Genomic DNA, 20657 nt, shown 5'->3' with positions numbered 1-20657 from the left:
ATCTGCTGACGCCACACCCTGCAGTCGTTGGTGGTATGGGAGAACGAGTTATGCCATTTGCAGTATGGCTTTCCGTTCAGCTCCTGTACCGTGGGGATTTTGAGGCCTTCGGGTAACTTCAACTGTTTCTCCTTGAGTAAGAGGTCGAAGATTTGCTCAGTTTTAGTCACGTCAAAATCAAACCCTCTGGGCGGACCTGGTGGCTTAACCCATTTGCAGGACACGGGGGTTGCCCCCCGAGTCCATTCAGCCACTGCTACTTCTTGATCTCCCGCAGAGCCTTCGTCTTCATCTGCCTCAACCAGGACTACCGCACGCTTGAATTTGTCCTGGTACAAGTCCGGGTGGCGCTATTCATATAACGACAGTTTCTGAACCATGTGCGCCAGTGAAGGGTAGTCTGCTTGGGAGGCCATATCCTTGATTTGTGATGCAAGGCCCACCACTGCCAACTCGACTGCTTCTTTTTCAGTCACACGAGCCGAATAACATCGGTTCCTAAGATTTCTGAAGCGCTGGACGTATTCTGCCACAGTTTCTCCACGCTTCTGACGTATTTGTGCGAGATCGGCAAGGCCAGACTCGGAAGCCTCTGTGTGATACTGCATGTGGAACTGTTCTTCCAACTGCTTCCAAGTCCGGATCGAGTCCGGTGGCAACGAAGTGTACCACCCGAAAGCCGATCCTGTGAGGGACTGTGCGAAGAACCTCATACGTAGCTCATCTGCTGCTGAGATCGTGCCCAGCTGTGCCAAATATCGGCTCACATGCTCGATGGAGCTGGAACCATCTGATCCATTGAACTTGGAGAAATCAGGGAGCCGATATTTGGGTGGTAGCGGGATCAACTCATACTCGTTGGGGTACGGCTTGGAATAGCCGATTGTCCTCCTTTTCGGTACCATGCCGAACTGGTCTCTCAGTATGGTACTGATTTGATCCGCGGTGCTGGCTGCAGGAGTCGAACTCTGAAGATTTGCCGGAGTGGCATACTTAGCCAGCCATGCTTGCTTTTCCAGCTCTGAGCCAACTGCAGGAGCTGAGCTCTGGAGGTTTGTTGGAGTGGCATACTTAGCTAGCCACGTCTGCTTCTCAAGATCTGTTGCTGAAGTTCCTCCTGCTTTTCCAGAAGTCCCTGCTGTTACGGCCTGGTTTGTGAGCGCCCCGATTACCGCGATCGCACGTATGTGCACGTGTATCCGTGAGGGATCTCCTTAGGCGCCTCGTGCAAGAACTGGTAGTCACTAGGGTCACCACCGATCTTGTGGACGACGAATGCCGGTGAATTCGGCACTTCTGGTGCTGCCAACACGAACGGCAGCGGTGGACGGGACTGGAGTGGCATCTCTCCTTGGTATGTCCCGAGAGCTGGTCCTGACGGAGAGTACTGGTGCCTCATGATCTCCTGGATCACCCGAAGAGCAACACGCTCCAAAGTGTTCACCAGGTTCTCAGAGTGGCGGTGCAGCGAGTGAGCCACCATGTAGTTAATCTCCTGACGCAGGGACCTGGTGCGTTCTTCTGACGGGGCGGACAGGTCTATTCCATCGAGCGCACCTTCAGGCGAGAACCCTTTCCACCTGACGCCATGTGAGCGGGTTCTGTGAAAAGAGCCGATGAGGTCGGCTTCGAGGATCGCTTTGACCTCGTCATACTTCTTCTTGAGCTCCTCGGTCAGATCCTCGTACGTGACTGGAGTGCCGTCCGCCATCTCAGATGTAGATGGCGATGTGGTTGATGTCGAAGATTGTCCCACCGGGCGTGCCAGAATGTGTTGCGGTCAGAAACCCACCGGCGGGCAGCGACGGGCAACACAGGAGAGCCGGGAGCAACTTAGGGCTGCGGCTGGCCCTGGTCCCTCCGAGCGACGGCCCGCAAAGAACTCCGGCACGCACGTCCGATGCTGGTGCAAGGGCGTGCCACCTGACCTATACCTGGTCAGGAAGGTGATGGAGATGCCTCGCTTAGTTTCCTGCATGGCATACACGTAAACATTAAATACGAGCCTCGATCGGCTCTCAGGTTGTCATGTGAATCGGCTCAAAGAGCCGATCCACCCATGATTCGTACGAGGTGTACGAATATATGGTGGTCCTGCTTGATCAAGATAAAGCTAAAACGATCTATGACGATTTGGGGTTTTCACCGCATAATCGGATCATCCTACTCGTGATTGGGCCTCGCGGCCACGCACGGTGATCGTAAGCCGATCCTAGACAAGGCCTAAAACCAACACGAGGTTGATCTCCGGAACATCCTGTCTAGGGCTAGCAAACTACACCCTACGCGCCGCTGGATCCTCCAACCCTTTGTAAGGCCTAACTATGCAGATATTAAACTAATCCTTGAAGAACAAGGAGCAACCATAACGGATCGGATCTACTAAATAATGATCAAGCGGGGTGCCGCCCCTACGCCTAAGATAGGCGTAAGGGTGGCTAGATGTCTAAGGGTTGCACGACGATAGCATATGATACGAAGAACAATGCTAACCCTAACACATCTAAGATAACTACGTTGCTCGCCATCAAAAAGGCTTCAGTACGAGCACGCATGAACGACGAATAAACTTATACTGCCTAGATCTAGGCAGCATGATGCTTACCCGGAAGAAACCCTCGAGACAAGGGAGTTGGCGATGCGCCTAGATTGATTTGTGGTGAACGTGATTGTTGTTTATTTCATAAACCCTAGATACATATTTATAGTCCGTAGACTTTCTAACGTGGGAATAATCCCAACCGTGCACGAGACAAACTCTAACTAACCGACACGTATCCTACTATGTTACAGATACAAGGGCAAACTAGCCCAAACTTTACATATAAGGCCGATTCACGTATTTCTTCCATATATATCCTTCAAGTCCATCTTGATCGCGGCCCACCTCTGATTCGGTCAAATTCTGGTGATAACAGCAACTCAGCCTGGCTGAGAGGGCTTTTACGTGTGAAGTGGGCAGTGCTGAGATCGACCGAGCCGGGCTAACAAACAACAATTTAGTTGGTTGAGCTAGGTTGAGGTTAGAATATCTGTGTTGGCCCGGGCTACCAAACACACCCTTAGATTTCGGATACGGCTCCAACAGTTTCTGAAAAGCACGAGTAATAAGTGGATTAAAGTGTACCTAAAAAAGGATTAAAGTGGCTAAAGGTGAACTTGAAGAGGCTCACTCAGAGGATTTATCTGCAGCCAATGTGGCCCGCTAGAAAGAACAAGCGGTGGAGATTGAGAAACTATTGGAACAAGAGGAGATGCATTGGGGCACAAGAGAGTCCTATTAATTGGTTGCAATTTGGAGATAGAAATATAAACTATTTTCATAACTTTGCAAAATTGGGAAGGCAAAGGAATAGGATCAAAAGGTTTAGCAAGGATCAAGGGAATTGGGTTGGAGGTAATGATTATTCAAACTCAATGATTCCAGACTACTTCTCGAGGTTTTTCTCGACTGAGGTATATGATACAGACCCACCAGAACTACGTGAAAAGGTAGTCCCCGGGTTTCTTTTGAGATGAATGATGCTCTTAAAAAAACATATTCAGCTGAAGATGTAAACAAAGCCCTCTTCTCAATTAGCACTATGAAGGTACAAGGTAGGTCGTTTTAAGGAGGTTTTCCTTTCTAGCCATGGAGAGCATTTTTCCTTCCAGCCAACAAGTCTAGCAATAAGTCTTTCTAGTAGATCTAGTCCATAACAGTTGTTGCAATTGCGGTTTTTAAAATCCAAAAAAATATGCAAGCTAATTGTAGATGCCATGGCTGTTTTTTGGTGGGGAGATACATAAGAACAGAAAAAGATGCATTGGTGTGTTTGGTGGAGAATGTGCATTCGAAAATATTATGGCGGCATGGGGTTTAGGGATATCCATACTTTTAATCTAGCAATGCTTGCTAAGCAATCTTGGCAGCTGATCACTAATCCGAATACTTTATGTGCAAAGGTCTTAAGGGCAAAGTATTACCCGGATGAGAATAGTTTAAATGCATGTCCAAAGAGTGGATCGTATTGCACTTGGAAGAGCATCCATTTAAGAAAAGTTCAAAAAAATGCTATTTAAAAGTTTCAAAAAAATGTGAAGTAAATTTTTGCATGTATATATTATGTTGATACTTACTCGTGTGTGTTTTCACGGAAAAATACCATTGTGTGTGACCTACATAAAAATGACAAAATGCAAATTCCTATTCCTGTGAATAGTAAAATTCCTATTCACTATTCTCATTTGGACATTTTTGTCATTTTTATGCAGGCCACACACAATAGTATTTTTTCGTGAAAACTCACACGAGTAAGTATCAACATAATATGTACATGCAAAATTTTACTTCACATTTTTTTGAAACTTTTAAATAGCATTTTTTTGAACTTTTCGTAAATGGGTGCGCGCGCACCCAGGTTCCAAACGTCCGGGTCGGGAGTCCGGAAATGGTGAATGGAACCTGGGTGCGCGCGCACCCAGGTTCCATTCACCATTTCCGGACTCCACACCTTTAAAAGAGGACACATTTGGAAGTTTGGGAATGGAAAAGAGTATAAATATTTGGAAATACCACTGGGTCCTAGGTATGGATTCAAGGAAAATTGAAACTAACCGTAGTTAGATCATATTATAGACCGTGGATGAGCTAATGGATCCGGTTAATGGAGGATGGGATGAGTACCTTCTTAACACTCCTTTTCACCCCCTGAAGTTTGACCTATCCTCCAAATACTGATCAATACTAACCTGGATAATGACTTTGTTGCATGGCATAAAACAAAATCTTGTGCTTTTCGGTCAGGTATGCCTGCTACACTGAGTGGGAACAATAGTATGGAGTTAAGATAAAAAGGCCAGGACAGATGGGTACTACGAGAAAAAAACCCCATCAGAGAAATACTATGGAAACTTAAAGTTCCAGCACAAATCAAAACAGTGGGAAGGTGCTACATGGATTACTTCCTGCAGACACCTCATGTTTACGTGTAAGAGAGAAAAATTGGCAAAGTCTGGTCCTGATGAAATAATTGGCCAGGTTCTTGTGTTGGATAGGTTGGGTTCAGTAGTCCTTCAAGAATTGTTTCAAAGTCCAATCAGGAAGCTGAATTCTCTAGAAAAAGATCGACCTTCATGAAGGGAAGGCAACTCACTCCGCACGCGACAAGTGGCGCACCCTGGTGCCAGCAAATTTCTGAGAAGTGATCCCTCTACCCGCAATGTGTTGCAAGGAGAAGAAAGGTGGAGATGAGGGAGGAGAGAGAAGCACAGGTGGAGGGTGGGTTGTTCCAGTTTTCCCTTTATTTTTTAATTCACTTTCTGAAAATGAAATATCCTGAGAACCGCAAGTCCAAATTACGAAACATTTTCACTTTTGGGACCCTCGCATCGAGATCTTCAAAATTATATCCCATGTTGATAGATTTTGAGATACTTTTTTTTGTACTTCCTATACTACTATAGTTGTACACGTGGTGTGTACCTAATTATACTTGTGCTTGAACTGATAAGTACTTCTGTTTTTAGTGTATTTGGTGTAGTTTTTTTTCCTTTTACTTGATAATTGTACTTGCTCATGTGCACGACTGTACATGTACTTGCTAGTGTGTGCGACTGTACTTCTGTACATGTACTTGATCGTGTGAACAACTGTACCCGTACTTCCTCGTGTGTGCGGCTGCATTCGTGCCCTATATGTAACTGTACTTGTGTGGTGCACGTAACTCTGCTCGTGTGTTGTATGTAACTGTATTCGCGTGGTGCATGTAACTGTACCCGTGTGTTGCACATAACTGTACTCGTGTGTTGTATGTAACTGTACTCGCGTGTTATACCTAACTGTACTCGTGCCATCTTATCAACGGTACACTTACTTATACTTACTAGTGTTTGTGACTTGGAGTATCTTTTGACTAGGGATCAATGTACATATTTGATAAATTGAAACTAGCTAAATCGATGCTAAAACGAAAAGCAAGCTAAGTGAGGCTACATATCGTACTTCCTCATGCATGGGCTAAGTATTTGATTCGGCGAGCGGAAGGCCTAAATGTGAGCGTTTCACTCACGACGCAAAGTACATGTAGAGGAGAAGTACGTGCGGAAGGGGGTTGGTCGCACCTTTGCATGCGCATGCGGGCAGTAAGCCAGATAAGTATGTGTGTGGGAGAAGCCAGGATGAGAAAGTATCTAGTGCTACAAGGGCTATGGGTGGTACCATTACCCCGTGGATCTGGACCGTCCGTCGTGGATCAAGGGACAGGATCGCTTGGAATATCCCACACTGGCACATACGCACATTAGTCCCTGCTTTTCTTCGAATTCGTGGCACATGATCCATTAGATCCAGTGCATCTCACTGGCTTCACCTCTCGCACAGTTCGACTCATCCCCAAAATCGCCTCTAGGGTTACGGAGAGTAATGCAGCCGGAGCTCAACCTACCGGCGCCGCCTAGCACAGGGCTGGACTGCCCCTCGCATTCTCCTCCGGCACAGCGTCAAGTGCTGCCGCGACCTGCGGAGATATTCCAGCCGCATCTCCACGTCGACCACACGGCCTCATCTCTGGTTTTGTACCACCCGCCGACACATGTCGCATCGTCTGTGGCTCCATTCACGACCGGAGACGGGACCTGTAGAAGCCTCGCGCCGACATGCGATTCCTCGGGGAGTGCCACAGATCTTGTTGGAGCTGAGCCTACTTTGGTGAGTTCAGTTTCTAGTTCGACTTGCAATCTCCTCCTTGTTCAAATGGTATTTCAGGATGATTTGTCTGTACTTATTCAATATTTTGGGCAACCATCTTGCTGCAATGGATTTGTGTTCTCTCAGTGTGTAGTTAAGAAATTACCTATGCGGCATATGGCTTAATGTGCTCTCTTAACAGCTCATGGTCTCATATTTATATGTAAACGCAAAAGCATAGTACAGATTGAATATGAAGATGGTTCAGCTAGAACACCATGTTATATTTGAGGTGTTGTGTGCCACTTTATTTCTACCACCATACTCGGTACCTTGCATGATCTTGTTGTGTTCAGAGTGCAAGCAATAGTTGACGCCCTCTGTTTTATCACTGTATTTTCCTCAATCAACTTGATTCTATGCCGATTTCTGACTGAACCAGTCTATCATGGAGCCATTGGAAACTATTGCTCAGAGCTTAGGGTCAACGACGGCCACGACGCTTGAGGACGATGCCAACATTTTTTTCACGGTAAATGCTTAGTTCCATAATAATTTGAGTACCATACCATGTCACTTCTGACTTGTACCTTTTTATAGGGTGCAATGTTGTCCAGTTCATATGACGGAGATAGCTACAGCACACCCATGAGAAAAAAAAACCTGCCATTTTGTGTAAGCATTTTTTGTAGTGCTCAAGCCTTCAACATGAAATGCTTTAGTTTGGAATTTGAGAGCTATCTAATTTTGTTCAGGGAACGACGTATGAGCCTGAATGCAATGATGAATTGCAGCCCAAAATTGGCATGGAATTTGATAGCTGGGAAAATGGCGAGTCATTCTACACACGGTATGCTCATGAGGTTGGGTTTTCTGTACGAACAGGAAAACAACACTTAGCGAAGGATCGTGTAGCAATGTGGAAGCGGTTTGTCTGTGCAAAGCAAGGCTGGAGGAAAGCAAAAGAGCTCAACAATGAATCTGTGAAGAAACGGAAAAGAAATGTGAAGATAAGTAGGTGTGGTTGTGAGGCTATGATAGGTTTGAAGAGAAGAAACGATGGTAAGTATGTGGTTGCCCGTTTGGTTCTACAGCACACACATCAGCTCGTGTCACCAAGTAAGCGGCAGTTCCTAAGATCAAATAGAGAAGTAAGCAGTGAACTCAGGAGCAAATTATTTACATGCCATAAAGCATTGATTGGCACTTCTGCAACATACCGTTTGCTTAGTGTAGAAAGAGGACCTGGACAAGTTGGTTGCATGAAGCGTGATTTACAGAACTGCTACCGTGATTTCAAGGAAACAATTAAAGATTCAGACGCCCAAACGATTATTGGTGCTATGAAAACTAAGCAAAGCATCAATCCATCGTTTTTCTTTGATTACAAACTAGATGAAGAGAACAAGCTAACACATATTTTCTGGGCTGATGGTACCTCTCGGAAGAACTATGCACTATTTGGGCAGGTTGTCTCCTTTGATTCTACATATCGAACCAACCAATATGACATGGTTTTTGCCCCATTCACTGGAGTTAATCACCATGATACGGAAATTCCTTTCCTATTTAAGTTGGCAGCTTGTAAATGCACATGTAGTTCATTTACAAAAGAAATCCATTACTCTTTACAAAAGAAACATATAATAAACGGAAATTCCCTCAAGTACACAATTACAACCATCACTTGATCAGTAACTTGGTACACTATAACCTCAAGATTTCTGCACGGTACAAGTTTATGTCCTGGCAAATTTTCACCGCTGATTCAATCACATTCAAAACAGATATTTCTGCACGGTACAACATCAAAGCCTCTTGATTTTTCTTGAGACGTCTGTATTTTCAGGATTGTGCTGCAAAGCTATTTGAAAAGCAGATATTGCCTGCACAGAACGTAATACAAGTACATCAGACATAATCTTAATTCTGGTTTACAGACATACGAAAACAAATGGTTCATCTCAATATAAATAACTTAGTAGTTGAGCTAACATATGGAGAACTCAGTCATATCAAATAAAACCAAGGCCATACTTTAAATAATTTAGCCAGCAAATACAAGCACTGTATGTGGATAGATGGGACCATTGCCATCCCCAAATCAAATGGCCATTGCACTTGAAAAGTAAGAAAATAAGCAGATACATGGCATGTATTTTTTAATTAAACTCCTTCCATATATGTTGTTTGTAGGAAGCTCTTGACACAACATCAATTACAAAAATTCCATGACATTGTATCAAGCATCGTACATATGTTAATTTTCTATAATCAGGAGGTGCAAGCAATCTACCTAGACATAAAAATCACAAGAATAAATTGGACAGAAGTGCTTACGAGCTGCAGCGTCCAACAACCCTTGCGGTCGTACGGCCGTAAGTTCTCACACAGGGCGACCGCCTGGGAGCTCGACTACCCGTGACGCGGCGGCGCGAAAGGTTGGTCCAGCTTCGTACATCTCCACGGTTGCAGCGGCTGGTGCTAGCGGGGGGACGCGACAGTTGGTCCAGATCTATACTAGGCGGCGAGTTGATGAAGCTTCGGCTGCGTCTGACCTCTTCTAACCCTAGGATGATTTGGGGGCGATGCGCAGAGTGAGGAGAGAGAGAGACCAGAGGTCCAGAGTTGTGGATTACGTGCCATAAATTAGAAGAACATCAAGGACAAATGTGCATATGTGCCAGTGTGGGCTGTTACTTTCGATCCTGTCCCTTGATCCACGACGAACGGTCCAGATTCATGGGGTAACTGGTACCACACATAGCCTATGTAGCACTAGATACTCTCTCAGGCGAGGATATACGCACGGTTGCGCGTGCGTGCAGATGGCCACGCGTCATACGGAGAGCATCGCTCACAGATGGACCGAACCTTTGAGAAGGTCAGTGTTTTTCTAGTGGTACCCATAAGTCGTTGGTATTAGGGCCACTAGGGCTCTAGGAGACAATTATTGTGGTGGCTTGGTATATTGGTGGTAAAGAAGAGAAGCTACCAAAGGAGAGTCGGTGGCACCGATTGCCAGATCATCCTTTGCAGTCTAGGCCTTGACAGTGAACTTTGGTTTAACATCAAGAACAAACCTCTAAAGGTCAAACCCGGGTGCAAACCACCGCTGAATCAGTACAAACCGAATACAAATGCTTCTTATTTTCCTAATGGTTTAGGTGCAGTCACCTCGGCCGTGTAGAGAAATGATCGGGGAGTAACAATTGCAGGGGGCCATTGACAATCTTGTTGATGCAGTTGTTGTTGAATAGATATGTAACAACCCTATTTTTCGATAACTCCTTTTCAATAAAAACATGCTTTTTGACTCTCTATTTACATATTTCAGTTGGTTCATTGAATCATATATGCGACTCCGTAATTGTGTCGGGATCGTCGAGACGATCGAAATGGACTACTCAATTTACTCGAAGTTGGATGCATTTTCAATGGTTAACCCCATTTTCAATTGTTGTGTTTATTTGGGCAGTTTAGTGTTTGTTGCTGTTGGTGGTACCTCTCAATGTTGTGGAGTCACACTCCTTGTTTGTAGGTCGTGGCGTTATTTTGAGTTATGGTGGGTCCTTTGGGGCCATTTCGTTGGTTATGTTACCTATGCTGCAATTATGTTATCCATATTCAACTGCATGTCGTCAATGTCCTCCCGTACATGGAAAACTCTGCCGGATTTCTTCTGTGGGTTATTATTCTTCCGCGGTTATGGTATTTATTGTGGCATTCCATCTTATTAAGTAAGTTGGTGTGTTAAACGATACACCGAAAATAGCTGACACAAACCAGCCTCCTGGGTCGCTCTCCTTGGGCGACTCTAGAGGCGACTGGTAACCCTAACCCGACCCCGACCCCGCCCTTCCCATACCCCCTCCTCACCGCCGCCGGTGGTCGTCGCTGGTCCAAGCTCGTGCGGTTGACGGCGACGGCGTGGCCCCCTCCCCATGGCTGGCTGGTGAATGGTTAGGTCCCAGCACGTACATGCCCTCCTTGTGGTCATGGCGGCGGATGCCAGCGCAGCGGGCAGCGGCGTCTGGCCGGCAGCAACAGGCGCAGCGGGCGGCTGCGAGAGCAGAGGGCGGTGGTGCTTCGGCCGGCTGCTCGGGCTGGGAGGACTCCGGGAGAGCGCTAGGCAGTTCGGCAGTGGAGCCGGCCGCCTCGAATTTCGGTCGGGGCTAGGTCCCGACCCCATATCGAGCCCTTTCGCGTCTCCTCCTCCATATTTAGCACTGCCGGCAGCCGGTGTGGCTGCATGCCGCCGATCGCGCATGGGAAGCTCCTTTCCGTCCAGCCTTCAGATCTGTCGGCAATAACAACCCTGGTGGCTGCGGGTTGCCCATAATTCTGGAGGTGCTCACTGATGAGTGCATTTTTAGCATGTTTTGCATTACTATTTTGTCAAGATATCATCAAGTAGTGGTAGGATTTTTCTATTTCACCGCGGTACCGCACCCTTTTATGCTTGTCTACACAGGATCTCGAATTAATAATTCAATAATAAAATATCTGTGAAAACTGTCATTTCCTGGCATTTTGACGTGATAAAAATTATTTTTGCACTTAATAATGCGCCTGGACGAAAGGGCAATGCGAGTGAAAGGACACGAATGTCGCCTAGAGGGGGGGTGAATAGGCGATTTAAAACTTTTACGAGATGGGCTTAACAAATGCGGAATAAAACTAGCATTTACTTTATCAAGCCCAAAGCCTATATACTATGGTTCACCTATGTGCACCAACAACTTATTCTAAGCAATACAAGCAAGTATGTGATAGCAAGATATATATAATTTCAAGCACGATGGCTATCACAAGGTAAAGTGCATAAGTAAAGAGCTTGGGTATAGAGATAACCGAGGCACGCGGGAGACGATGATTTATCCCGAAGTTCACACTCTTGCGAGTGCTAATCTCCGGTGGAGAGGTGCGGTGGCTTCGTGCTCCCGAACGCCACAAGAGGCTCACCTTGAGGTGTGGTTGCTCGATGCACACCAACGCCACAAAGGCCTCACCCCAAGATGCGGTACTCACACCACACACCGAACGCCACGAAGGCGCTTCACCTAAATCTCCGGTGACCCTCGCCACAAAGGCCTAGGTCACGGTTCCACTAAGGGATTTCCTTCGAGGCGGAAACCGGGCCTTACACAAAGGTTGGGGCACACTTCCACAACTTAATTGGAGGCTCCCAACAAATCGCCACAAAGGCCTAGAATCCGTCTAGGGTTCCAAGAACCCAAGAGTACCAACCTTCTTGCTTTCACCACCACGAATCACCGTGGAGAACTCAAACCGATGCACCAAATGCAATGACAAGAACACCACAAAGATGCTCAAGTCCTTCTCTCTCAAATTCCAACAAAGCTACAAAAGATATTGGGGGAATAAGAGAGGAAGAACAAAGAGGAGAACACAAAATTCTCCAAGATCTAGATCTAGAGGATTCCACTCACAAAGAGAGGGATTTGATTGGTGAAGATGTAGATCTAGATCTGCTCTCTCTTTTCCCTCAAGAATATGCAAGAATCATGTGAGGAATCAAGAACTAGGGCAAGCTTTGAAGGACAACAATGGAGGGGAGAGAGAGAACCAACCAGCCCAAGGAGGAAGAAGGGGGTCTTATATACCCCCTCCCAACGAAATATGGCCGTTTGGGACCTCCCAGGCCGGAAAATCCGCCCCCGGGCCGGATTATCCGCCCCCCGAAAATCGCCCCTGGACTCGGGCCGGATGTTTGGCCGGATTTTTCATTCGAGAATGATCATAACTTGAGCATCCGGACTCCGATTTTGATGATCTTGGGCTTGTTTCGAAGCTAGTAACAAGCTCTACAAGATCATGCAGGGAACCATCATAGTCCAGCAAGGGAGGATAGAAACAAATGACGAAAGGGTTGACCTATCTAAAAAAAAGACATACCGGTAAAACCTCCAACCTTGAAAATGCAACAAGTTGCCCGTGCAAAAACCATTCTTGATGAACTAGAGCTTGTCATGAGAATAAGTACAAGCTCTAAAACATCACATGGATAAGATCCAAATAACAACCAAGAAAGATGATGCAAGGATGCAAAGGTTTGAGCTCTCTCTGAACGATATGATCGAGTTACTCACTCGAGAGCCCTCTTGATAGTACGAAAACTAAACTATAAACCGGTCTCCAACTACACTATGAGACCGGTGAGAAAGAAACCCTATCAAGAGCAAACCTTATACTTGCGCATTCCACTTGAGCTCGATGATGACAATCTTGACCTCAACAAGATGGAACGCCTTTCTTGATTGTGCTTGCTTGATGAAGTCTTGTGGATTGCTCCCCCATAATCCACCATGGGAGAGCTTCTTCTTCGGCGCAACTTCACATATCCATGAACACCATATGGATGGCTCTCCCATAATCCACCATAGGAGAGATTCTTCTTCGGCGCATCTTTACATATCCATGATCACCATGTGGATGGCAAGAGTCGAGCAAAGGATCTCTTCGAGATGGCTTATCTTGAACTTGCGCTTCATTTCTTCATGGCAAGCTTCAAGCTTATGATCTCTTCGAGTTGGCTCATCTTGAACTTGCACTTCATTTCTTCATGGCAAGATTCAAGCATATGATCTCTTCGAGTTGGCTCATCTTGAACTTGCACTTCATTTCGTTGATGTCTTGAAGTTAACCTTGAGAGCTCACTTCATCTTCATCTTCAAGACATACTTGACACTTGATCTTCTTCATTTGCTCCTTATAGCAATCTTGAAGCCAACATATGGTTCAAGCATTGCCTATGGACAACTCCTACAAATATAACTCAATGCAAACATTAGTCCATAGGGATTGTCATTAATTACCAAAATCACACATGGGGGCTCCATGCACTTTCAATCTCCCCCATTTTGGTAATTGATGACAATCTCTTTGAGAGGGTTTATATAAGGAATTTAAGTAACAAACAAGTTGAATATATAGAGCAAACCCCCCCATAATATATGCATGTGTGAATGATCTAGACTTTCATTGCATATATTGGCATTCAAAGCCTAGTGGAGTTTTCTCTAAATATTCAACTATGCAAAGCAACAAGATGCAATGCAATAAAGGCACATGCTTAAGCACAAATCAAAGACATAACCAAATTCCCTTAAACCCTCCAAACTTCTCCCCCATTGGCACCAATTGCCGAAATGGGTGAAAAATTTAGAAGGCCAATATAGTGATAGTTCCTCCATAGCGTGTGCATTTCTCATAATTTGAGTGGAATCAAATGCACGTATCCAATGACGAATATTCGGAAGGAATCACACTATAGATAGGATCAAAGATTGCAAAAATATAACAAAGTCAAGAAGCTTCAACAAATGAAGCAAGCAACCAAATGGACCACAAAGAAGCTACCAAAAGAAAGATAGATATTATGATAAGGTTAAGAAGATTGTTCTAAATAATATGAGGAAGCTCCCAAAGGTTTGTGCACAAAACATTGGAGTAAAAAGTGCACAAACATGGAATCATCACTCCCATAATATCATCCAAAACAAAAGATACCAAGTGAATCAAACTCTAATGATCACCACAAAATAGTGCCTTAAATAAAATGAGGAAGCTCCCCAAGGTACATGCATAAATTAAAATGTTCCATTTGAATACAATATGCATAACATGGAATCCTTACTCCCTCATTACCATTTAAAACACAAACATTTGCAATAGATCATAGATAGAAAAAAAAACTTAACACTTGCAACAAACAAATGGTTGAGCAACAAGTAAGAGGCACCATAATAAAAGGCTCAACCAAGAGGATATGTGAAAGGCATGACAAAGCATATTATAGGACTATTACAAGGATGAGAAAATAGCATCATCATAGTCTTCAATGAATTATATTGCTTAGCATGACCAATCAACACGCAACAAATAAATAAGATATCAAATGGAGATGTATCATCTCTTATGTGTATAAGTTTCTCTAAGTGGGCAATATCACAAAGATATTTATCCACAAAGAAACATGCACACACAACATAGATACACAAGAAATATAGCATGATATCCAAGAAGAAGTCATGCAATATACCAATAATAATTTTTGCTTAATAGCATGGCCAAAGGCTCAATTTTATCTTATTGTACATTCATGAAATTCAACCACAAACATCCAAAATACATCACAAATATCAACAAGGGATAGAAGATAGTTGGGATGCATTGAGAAAGGCAACAAGTATCACAAACGAGGATACCAAAAGAAATAACTAAATTTGCACTTTCATCTATATTGCACATGTGAGAGCCTTGAGGAATTGATATGCAATAAAATTGCTAGATAGGCATAGTTGGGATGGATGAATCATGAGCATGATTTAATATACTTCCCAACAAATGCAGTCATCTCAAATTACTCACATTCACAATAAAGAGGTTTCATTAAGACTTTTGCAAGAAGCACAACATTTGCAAATCAAGAGATTCATGCCAAGATGCAACCACATGGTTTGATGCTAGAAAAATATGCATGAGAAGATACTTGTTACCGAGATAGCATTGATGTGGATGTAGTAGATAGGAGTTCGTTGATCATCCTAGCTTGCCTCAAATTACCATTTAGTCACCACTTCTTCCTAAGTGTGAGACAAGCATCCAATGTATCTCCTTGTACCTAAAACAAAATTAAATACAAAATGGTTCCCAAACTAATTGGGTCCAAAGTAGTTAGACACTACAACATATAGGACAAACTCCACAATACTATGTGCATATAGATATGAAATTGAATTTCATGCACATCTTAACCAAATTAGGATTTGATGGAGTTTACCCTATATATTGGATCAAAGAAACTAACACATGCCATAAGATATACATATATTAAATGTGCATGCATGATACGTCTCAAACGTATCTATAATTTCTTATGTTCCATGCTTGTTTTATGACAATACCTACATGTTTTGTTCACACTTTATGTCATATTTATGCGTTTTCCTGAACTAACCTATTGACGAGATGCCGAAGGGCCAGTTGCTGTTTTCTGCTGTTTTTGGTTTCAGAAATCCTAGTAAGAAAATATTCTTGGAATCGGACGAAATCAATGCCCAGCATCCTATTTTTCCACGAAGCTTCCAGAACACCCGAGAGCCAGCAGAGGGGGGCCACAGGGCCACCAGACGCCAGGGCGGCGCGGCCAGGGCCTGGGCCGTGCCCCCTATTGTGTCACCGCCTCGTACTCCCTCCGACTCCGCCTCTTCGGCTATATAAAGGTCCCTGACCTAAAACCTCGATACGGAAAAGCCACGGTACGAGAAACCTTCCAGAGCCGCCGCCATCGCGAAGCCAAGATCTGGGGGACAGGAGTCTCTGTTCCGGCACGGCGCCGGGACGGGGAAGTGCCCCCGGAAGGCTCCTCCATCGACACCACCGCCATCTTCATCAACGCTGCTGTCTCCCATGAGGAGGGAGTAGTTCTCCCTCGAGGCTAAGGGCTGTACCGGTAGCTATGTGGTTAATCTCTCTCATGTACCCCAATACAATGATCTCATGAATTGCCTTGCATAATTGAGATCCATATGATGAGCATTGTATCACTATTAGTCTATGTGCTACTCTTGTGATGTTATTAAAGTATTCTATTCCTCCTTCACGGTGTAATGGTGACAGTGTGTGCATCGTGTAGTACTTGGCGTAGGTTATGATCATAATATCTTGTAGGTTATGGAGTTAATTATTACTATGATAGTATTGATGTGATTTATTCCCCCTTCATAGTGTAAATGTGACCGTGTGTATGCTATGTTAGTTCTCGGTTTAAATTGCAAAGATCTATTATGCTCTAAAGGTTACTTAAATATGAACATCGAATGGTGTGGCGCTTGTTAACTCCGGCTTGAGGGAGCTCTTGTAGCCCTACACAATGAATGGTGTTCATTATCAAACAAGAGTATATGTAGCACAAAGGAAGAGAACTTATTTATTTATGTGATCAATGTTGAGAGTGTCTACTAGTGAAAGTATGATCCCTAGGCCTTGTTTCCAAATACTGCAATCATCGCTTGTTCACTGTTTTACTGCATCTTTACTTCCTGCAATATTACTACCATCAACTGCACGCCAGCAAGCACTTTTCTGGCGCCGTTACTACTGCTCATATTCATTCATACCACTTGTATTTCACTATCTCTTCGCCGAACTAGTGCACCTATACATCTGACAAGTGTATTAGGTGTGTTGGGGACACAAGAGACTTCTTGTATCGTGATTGCAGGGTTGCTTGAGAGGGATATCTTTGACCTCTTCCTCCCTGAGTTCGATAAACCTTGGGTGATCCACTTAAGGGAAACTTGCTGCTGTTCTACAAACCTCTGCTCTTGGAGGCCCAGCACTGTCTACAGGAATAGAAGCGTGCGTAGACATCAATGCACAATACTTTCAAGAACCAAAGGAAGATACACTTTGGACAAAACACCGAATAAATCAAGAGACAATGGTTGTCCAAATTATATCAAAGAATCAAATCAACACAAGATTGACTCCAAAGACTTATCTCATTGTAAGAAGCTAATTAAACCTAAACACAAAGGAATGAGATAATCAACTCCCAATAGAGCAAGGTTCCAACAAATAAACCAAACCCTTGACACTTTTTATGATGGCACAAAAGTACCAAAAAGAAAAATTATGTCTCCCAAAACCAAATTTTTGATAATGATCAAGAGATGTTAAGCATTCTAACAAATATAGGAGAGCTCCCCCAAGATTAGTGCATTATCTAGGATTTGGCAAATGAATACAAAATGCACAAAACTAGGATCATCACGCTACCTATATCTACTAAAATGCCAAGAAAGTTTGAATAGACAAATTAGATCCATAAGATGCAAGGAAGACACATGGGAGTCAAAGCATAACAAATTCATGGCAATAAATAAGACAATTTAAACACAAGAGCCAATGTAAATATGATCAATAAATTTCTACCTCATAAAAGATTGCCACTTGTCCTAGGACAAGAGGTATTAGGAAATATTTCCCGGTGGTAGTTTGTAAGTATACATAAGATCATATTTACACCAAATAAAGCATATGGTAAAAGATAAGATTTAACCATCATGCAAAGAGAGTTTCTTGATAGCTTCAATTAGTCATACCAACAAGCAAAGCAATTAATAGTATTCATACCAACATGCAAAGCAATTAATAGTATTCATACCAACATGCAAAGCAATTAATAGTATTCATACCAACATGCAAAGCAATCAATAGTATTCATACCAATATGCAAAGCAATTAATAGTATGACTTGAAGCACATGGTTTTCCAAAAATGTATTGAGGGACATATTGTGAAAAAACCATGCCAAGAAAAACTTTCACAAATAAGATCCACAAAGATATTAGCAATGAAGCCATTTAAGCAAATTGGAACTTGTTTGAGAAAACATGCCACATAGGAGAGGGATAATTTACGATATCAATTCTACGTGACACAACCTCAAATATTCACATTTTCTAGGCTTGTAATATTCACAAAGCTTATTACTCCCCCGTAATGTGATAAGGAATTTATTTTCACAAGAGGTAAATAAGATCCAACTTAGAGATATTAATAGACATTAGAATTTGAATTTCTCATGAAGATGACATACCACATAGAGACTAGATAATCTTGCAATATCAATTCTAAGTGATATTCCTCATGTACACACATTGTTAGGATCATGAAATTCCCAAGGGAATATCACTCCCCCAAAATGGGATAGTCCATTAATCGCTCATAAGAGCCATATAAGATACAACAAGATGCAAAGAGGCTCCAAAACAAACACAAATACATGGTGTGCAACCCATCATGCATAGACTTGATTTCTCAAGAAAAGCAAGTAGGAAGCACAACATATACAAACACATGTTAGGAACAAAACTAACACATGCAAAGGGGCGAGTAACTTTCAATATAAATGAGTTGAGCACATGTTACCGCAAGGAGGAACATTGAATATATGATAGAAGCAAGATAACTAAAAGACTTGGCTTGAGATAATATAAATGATGAAGATCCCTTAATTCTTCATGATGTAGCCAAGTCTCCAATGCCCTCCATCAATCACCTATTGATCAAGTTTTGGATTGTTGGTCCCCAACTAAGTTGGGTCCTAAGAGGTTAGTCACAATAGGTTTGGCAACCCAAATGGTTCTTTTCTTGACACCACTTTGAGCACCAACATATTTGGCAAACACATTACCACCCTCATCCTTACTAAGAGAATAAATATTATCAATGGTGATAGAGTTGGATGAGGTACCAATAGTGCAAAAAGAGGAGATGTGGCCCTTCTCGCGGCATATGTAGCAAGTTCTTTTCTTCTCCTTCTTCTCACTAGATTTCTCCACAATGGGAGCATTGGCTTGATTCTTCTTGGGAAGTGGCATTTCTTCAACTTGAGGTTGAATATGAGTTTGAGCTTGAGGCCGCTTCCCTTTTTGCTTCTTCTTCAAAGGGAAAGATCTAACATGATGCCCTTCAATTTTGCACTTGAAGCAAACAATCTTGGCCGGGTCTTTGACTTGTAGTTGGACCTTCTTCTTCTTCTTGTTGTTGTTGGACTTGTTCTTGTTGTTGGATTTGAATCCAAGTCCACTCTTGTCATTGGGGGATTGTTGCACACTTAACATCGTGTCAAGTTTGCATTTCCCTTCACGACTCTTTACCAAGTCATTCTTCAAAGAAGTGACTTGGGCCTTGAGCTCTTTGATTTCCTCTACATGGTTAGTAACAACACAAGTACTAGAGGAAGTAGATCCTTCATTGTTAGAGCAATAAGGCACGGAAGATAATTCATCACAAGATTTAGCAATACTGTGAGTGGATGAATTACTAGGACTAGCAAATGGCAATATAGAATTTTGAGTAGTAGTGCTAGTATCCACATGAGGCTCACAAGGTGTTCCCTTCGATATGATAGCCTCATGAGCTAACTTTAGCCTATCATGAGAGGCTAGAAGATCCTCATGGGATCTAGAAAGCTTTCCATGATTTTCTTCCAATTTCCCACAATTGCTAGTTAGCAATTCAAGTTGAGCCCTTAGCTCAACATTCTCCTTCAAGATAGATGCTTGACACGAAGTGGAGTTTGTAGCACAAGGATCATCACAAGACACATCAAGAAGAGAGGGTAACCTAGCATGCTCTTTTAAATATGAAGCTTGTAGTTGCTCATGTGACTTGGTGAGGATAGAGTGTTCGCTCTCCAAGGCCTTGTGGGCCTTGTCTAGATCATCTAGATCCTTAACAAGTTTATCATGACCAACACCAACTTTGGAATTTTCCTTTTTAAGAATTTTTACTTGAGCTTTAGCATGGTCTCTTTCCTTAGTGAGTTTAGAAACTATTTCATTTTGAGACACTTCAAGGGTTTCAAGTTGCTCCTCAAGAGAGGCTACGGTATCTTGTTCTTCTTCAAGATCATTCTTTAAGGATGCTACATCATTGGCATACTCTCGTTCAAGAGCACCCATTTTATCAATGGTGTTCTCACGCATCTAAATAAGTTTTTGGCTCTCAATAGCGGTAGTCAAGATTTCAAAAAAGTGAGAGCTAGCAATTTTATCTTTGCAAAGAATCTTGAATACATTTTTACCCTTATCGCGTAGAGAGACAACCCAATCATCTTCTTCATATTCATCCTCATCCTTATCACCACGAGGAATATTAGGTTCCACGGTAGGAGATACCGTGGAACTCTTGGCCATAAGGCATATATGAGAACCATGACATAAAGATGAGGAGTTACTTGAGGCTGCTTTCAAGATCTCTTCTTGACCAATAGAATCTTTGGTTTCCTCTACATTGTTAGTCACACAACAACTAGAGGAAATAGAAGCATTTTTATCATGGCCACAAGACAAAACAAGCATATCATCATGAGATTTATTCAAGCAACTTACACATGATATGCACGGACTATCAACACAAGCATGTATATGATTTATAGTGCTAGATGTGTTTA

At 43.2% G+C, this 20657-nt stretch overlaps 1 protein-coding gene across 1 annotated transcript; it reads left to right on the top strand.

The window, feature by feature from the left end:
* Positions 1–6331: 6331 nt before the first annotated feature.
* Positions 6332–8358, top strand: LOC127339803 (protein FAR1-RELATED SEQUENCE 5-like). The gene is made up of 4 exons (XM_051365615.2): positions 6332–6688; positions 7110–7199; positions 7268–7342; positions 7423–8358. The coding sequence occupies exons 1-4, from the start codon at positions 6404–6406 to the stop codon at positions 8356–8358; spliced, it is 1386 nt and encodes a 461-aa protein (XP_051221575.1). The 5' UTR covers positions 6332–6403.
* The last annotated feature ends 12299 nt before the right edge of the window (positions 8359–20657 follow it).

This window comes from Lolium perenne, chromosome 3 (assembly GCF_019359855.2).
Source record: "Lolium perenne isolate Kyuss_39 chromosome 3, Kyuss_2.0, whole genome shotgun sequence".
NCBI lineage: Eukaryota > Viridiplantae > Streptophyta > Magnoliopsida > Poales > Poaceae > Lolium > Lolium perenne.
The sequence above is the reverse complement of the archived record's forward strand: the minus strand, read 5'-3'. Positions and strand labels throughout refer to the sequence as shown.

What these genes read in the sequence shown, in the direction of transcription:
- LOC127339803 (XM_051365615.2), top strand. Translation starts at nt 6,404, where the DNA reads ATGCAGCCGGAGCTCAACCTACCGGCGCCGCCTAGCACAGGGCTGGAC. An exon ending in TTGGAGCTGAGCCTACTTTG is followed by an intron (nt 6,689 to 7,109) that starts GTGAGTTCAGTT and finishes TGACTGAACCAG; the next exon opens with TCTATCATGGAGCCATTGGA. An exon ending in AAAAAAACCTGCCATTTTGT is followed by an intron (nt 7,343 to 7,422) that starts GTAAGCATTTTT and finishes AATTTTGTTCAG; the next exon opens with GGAACGACGTATGAGCCTGA.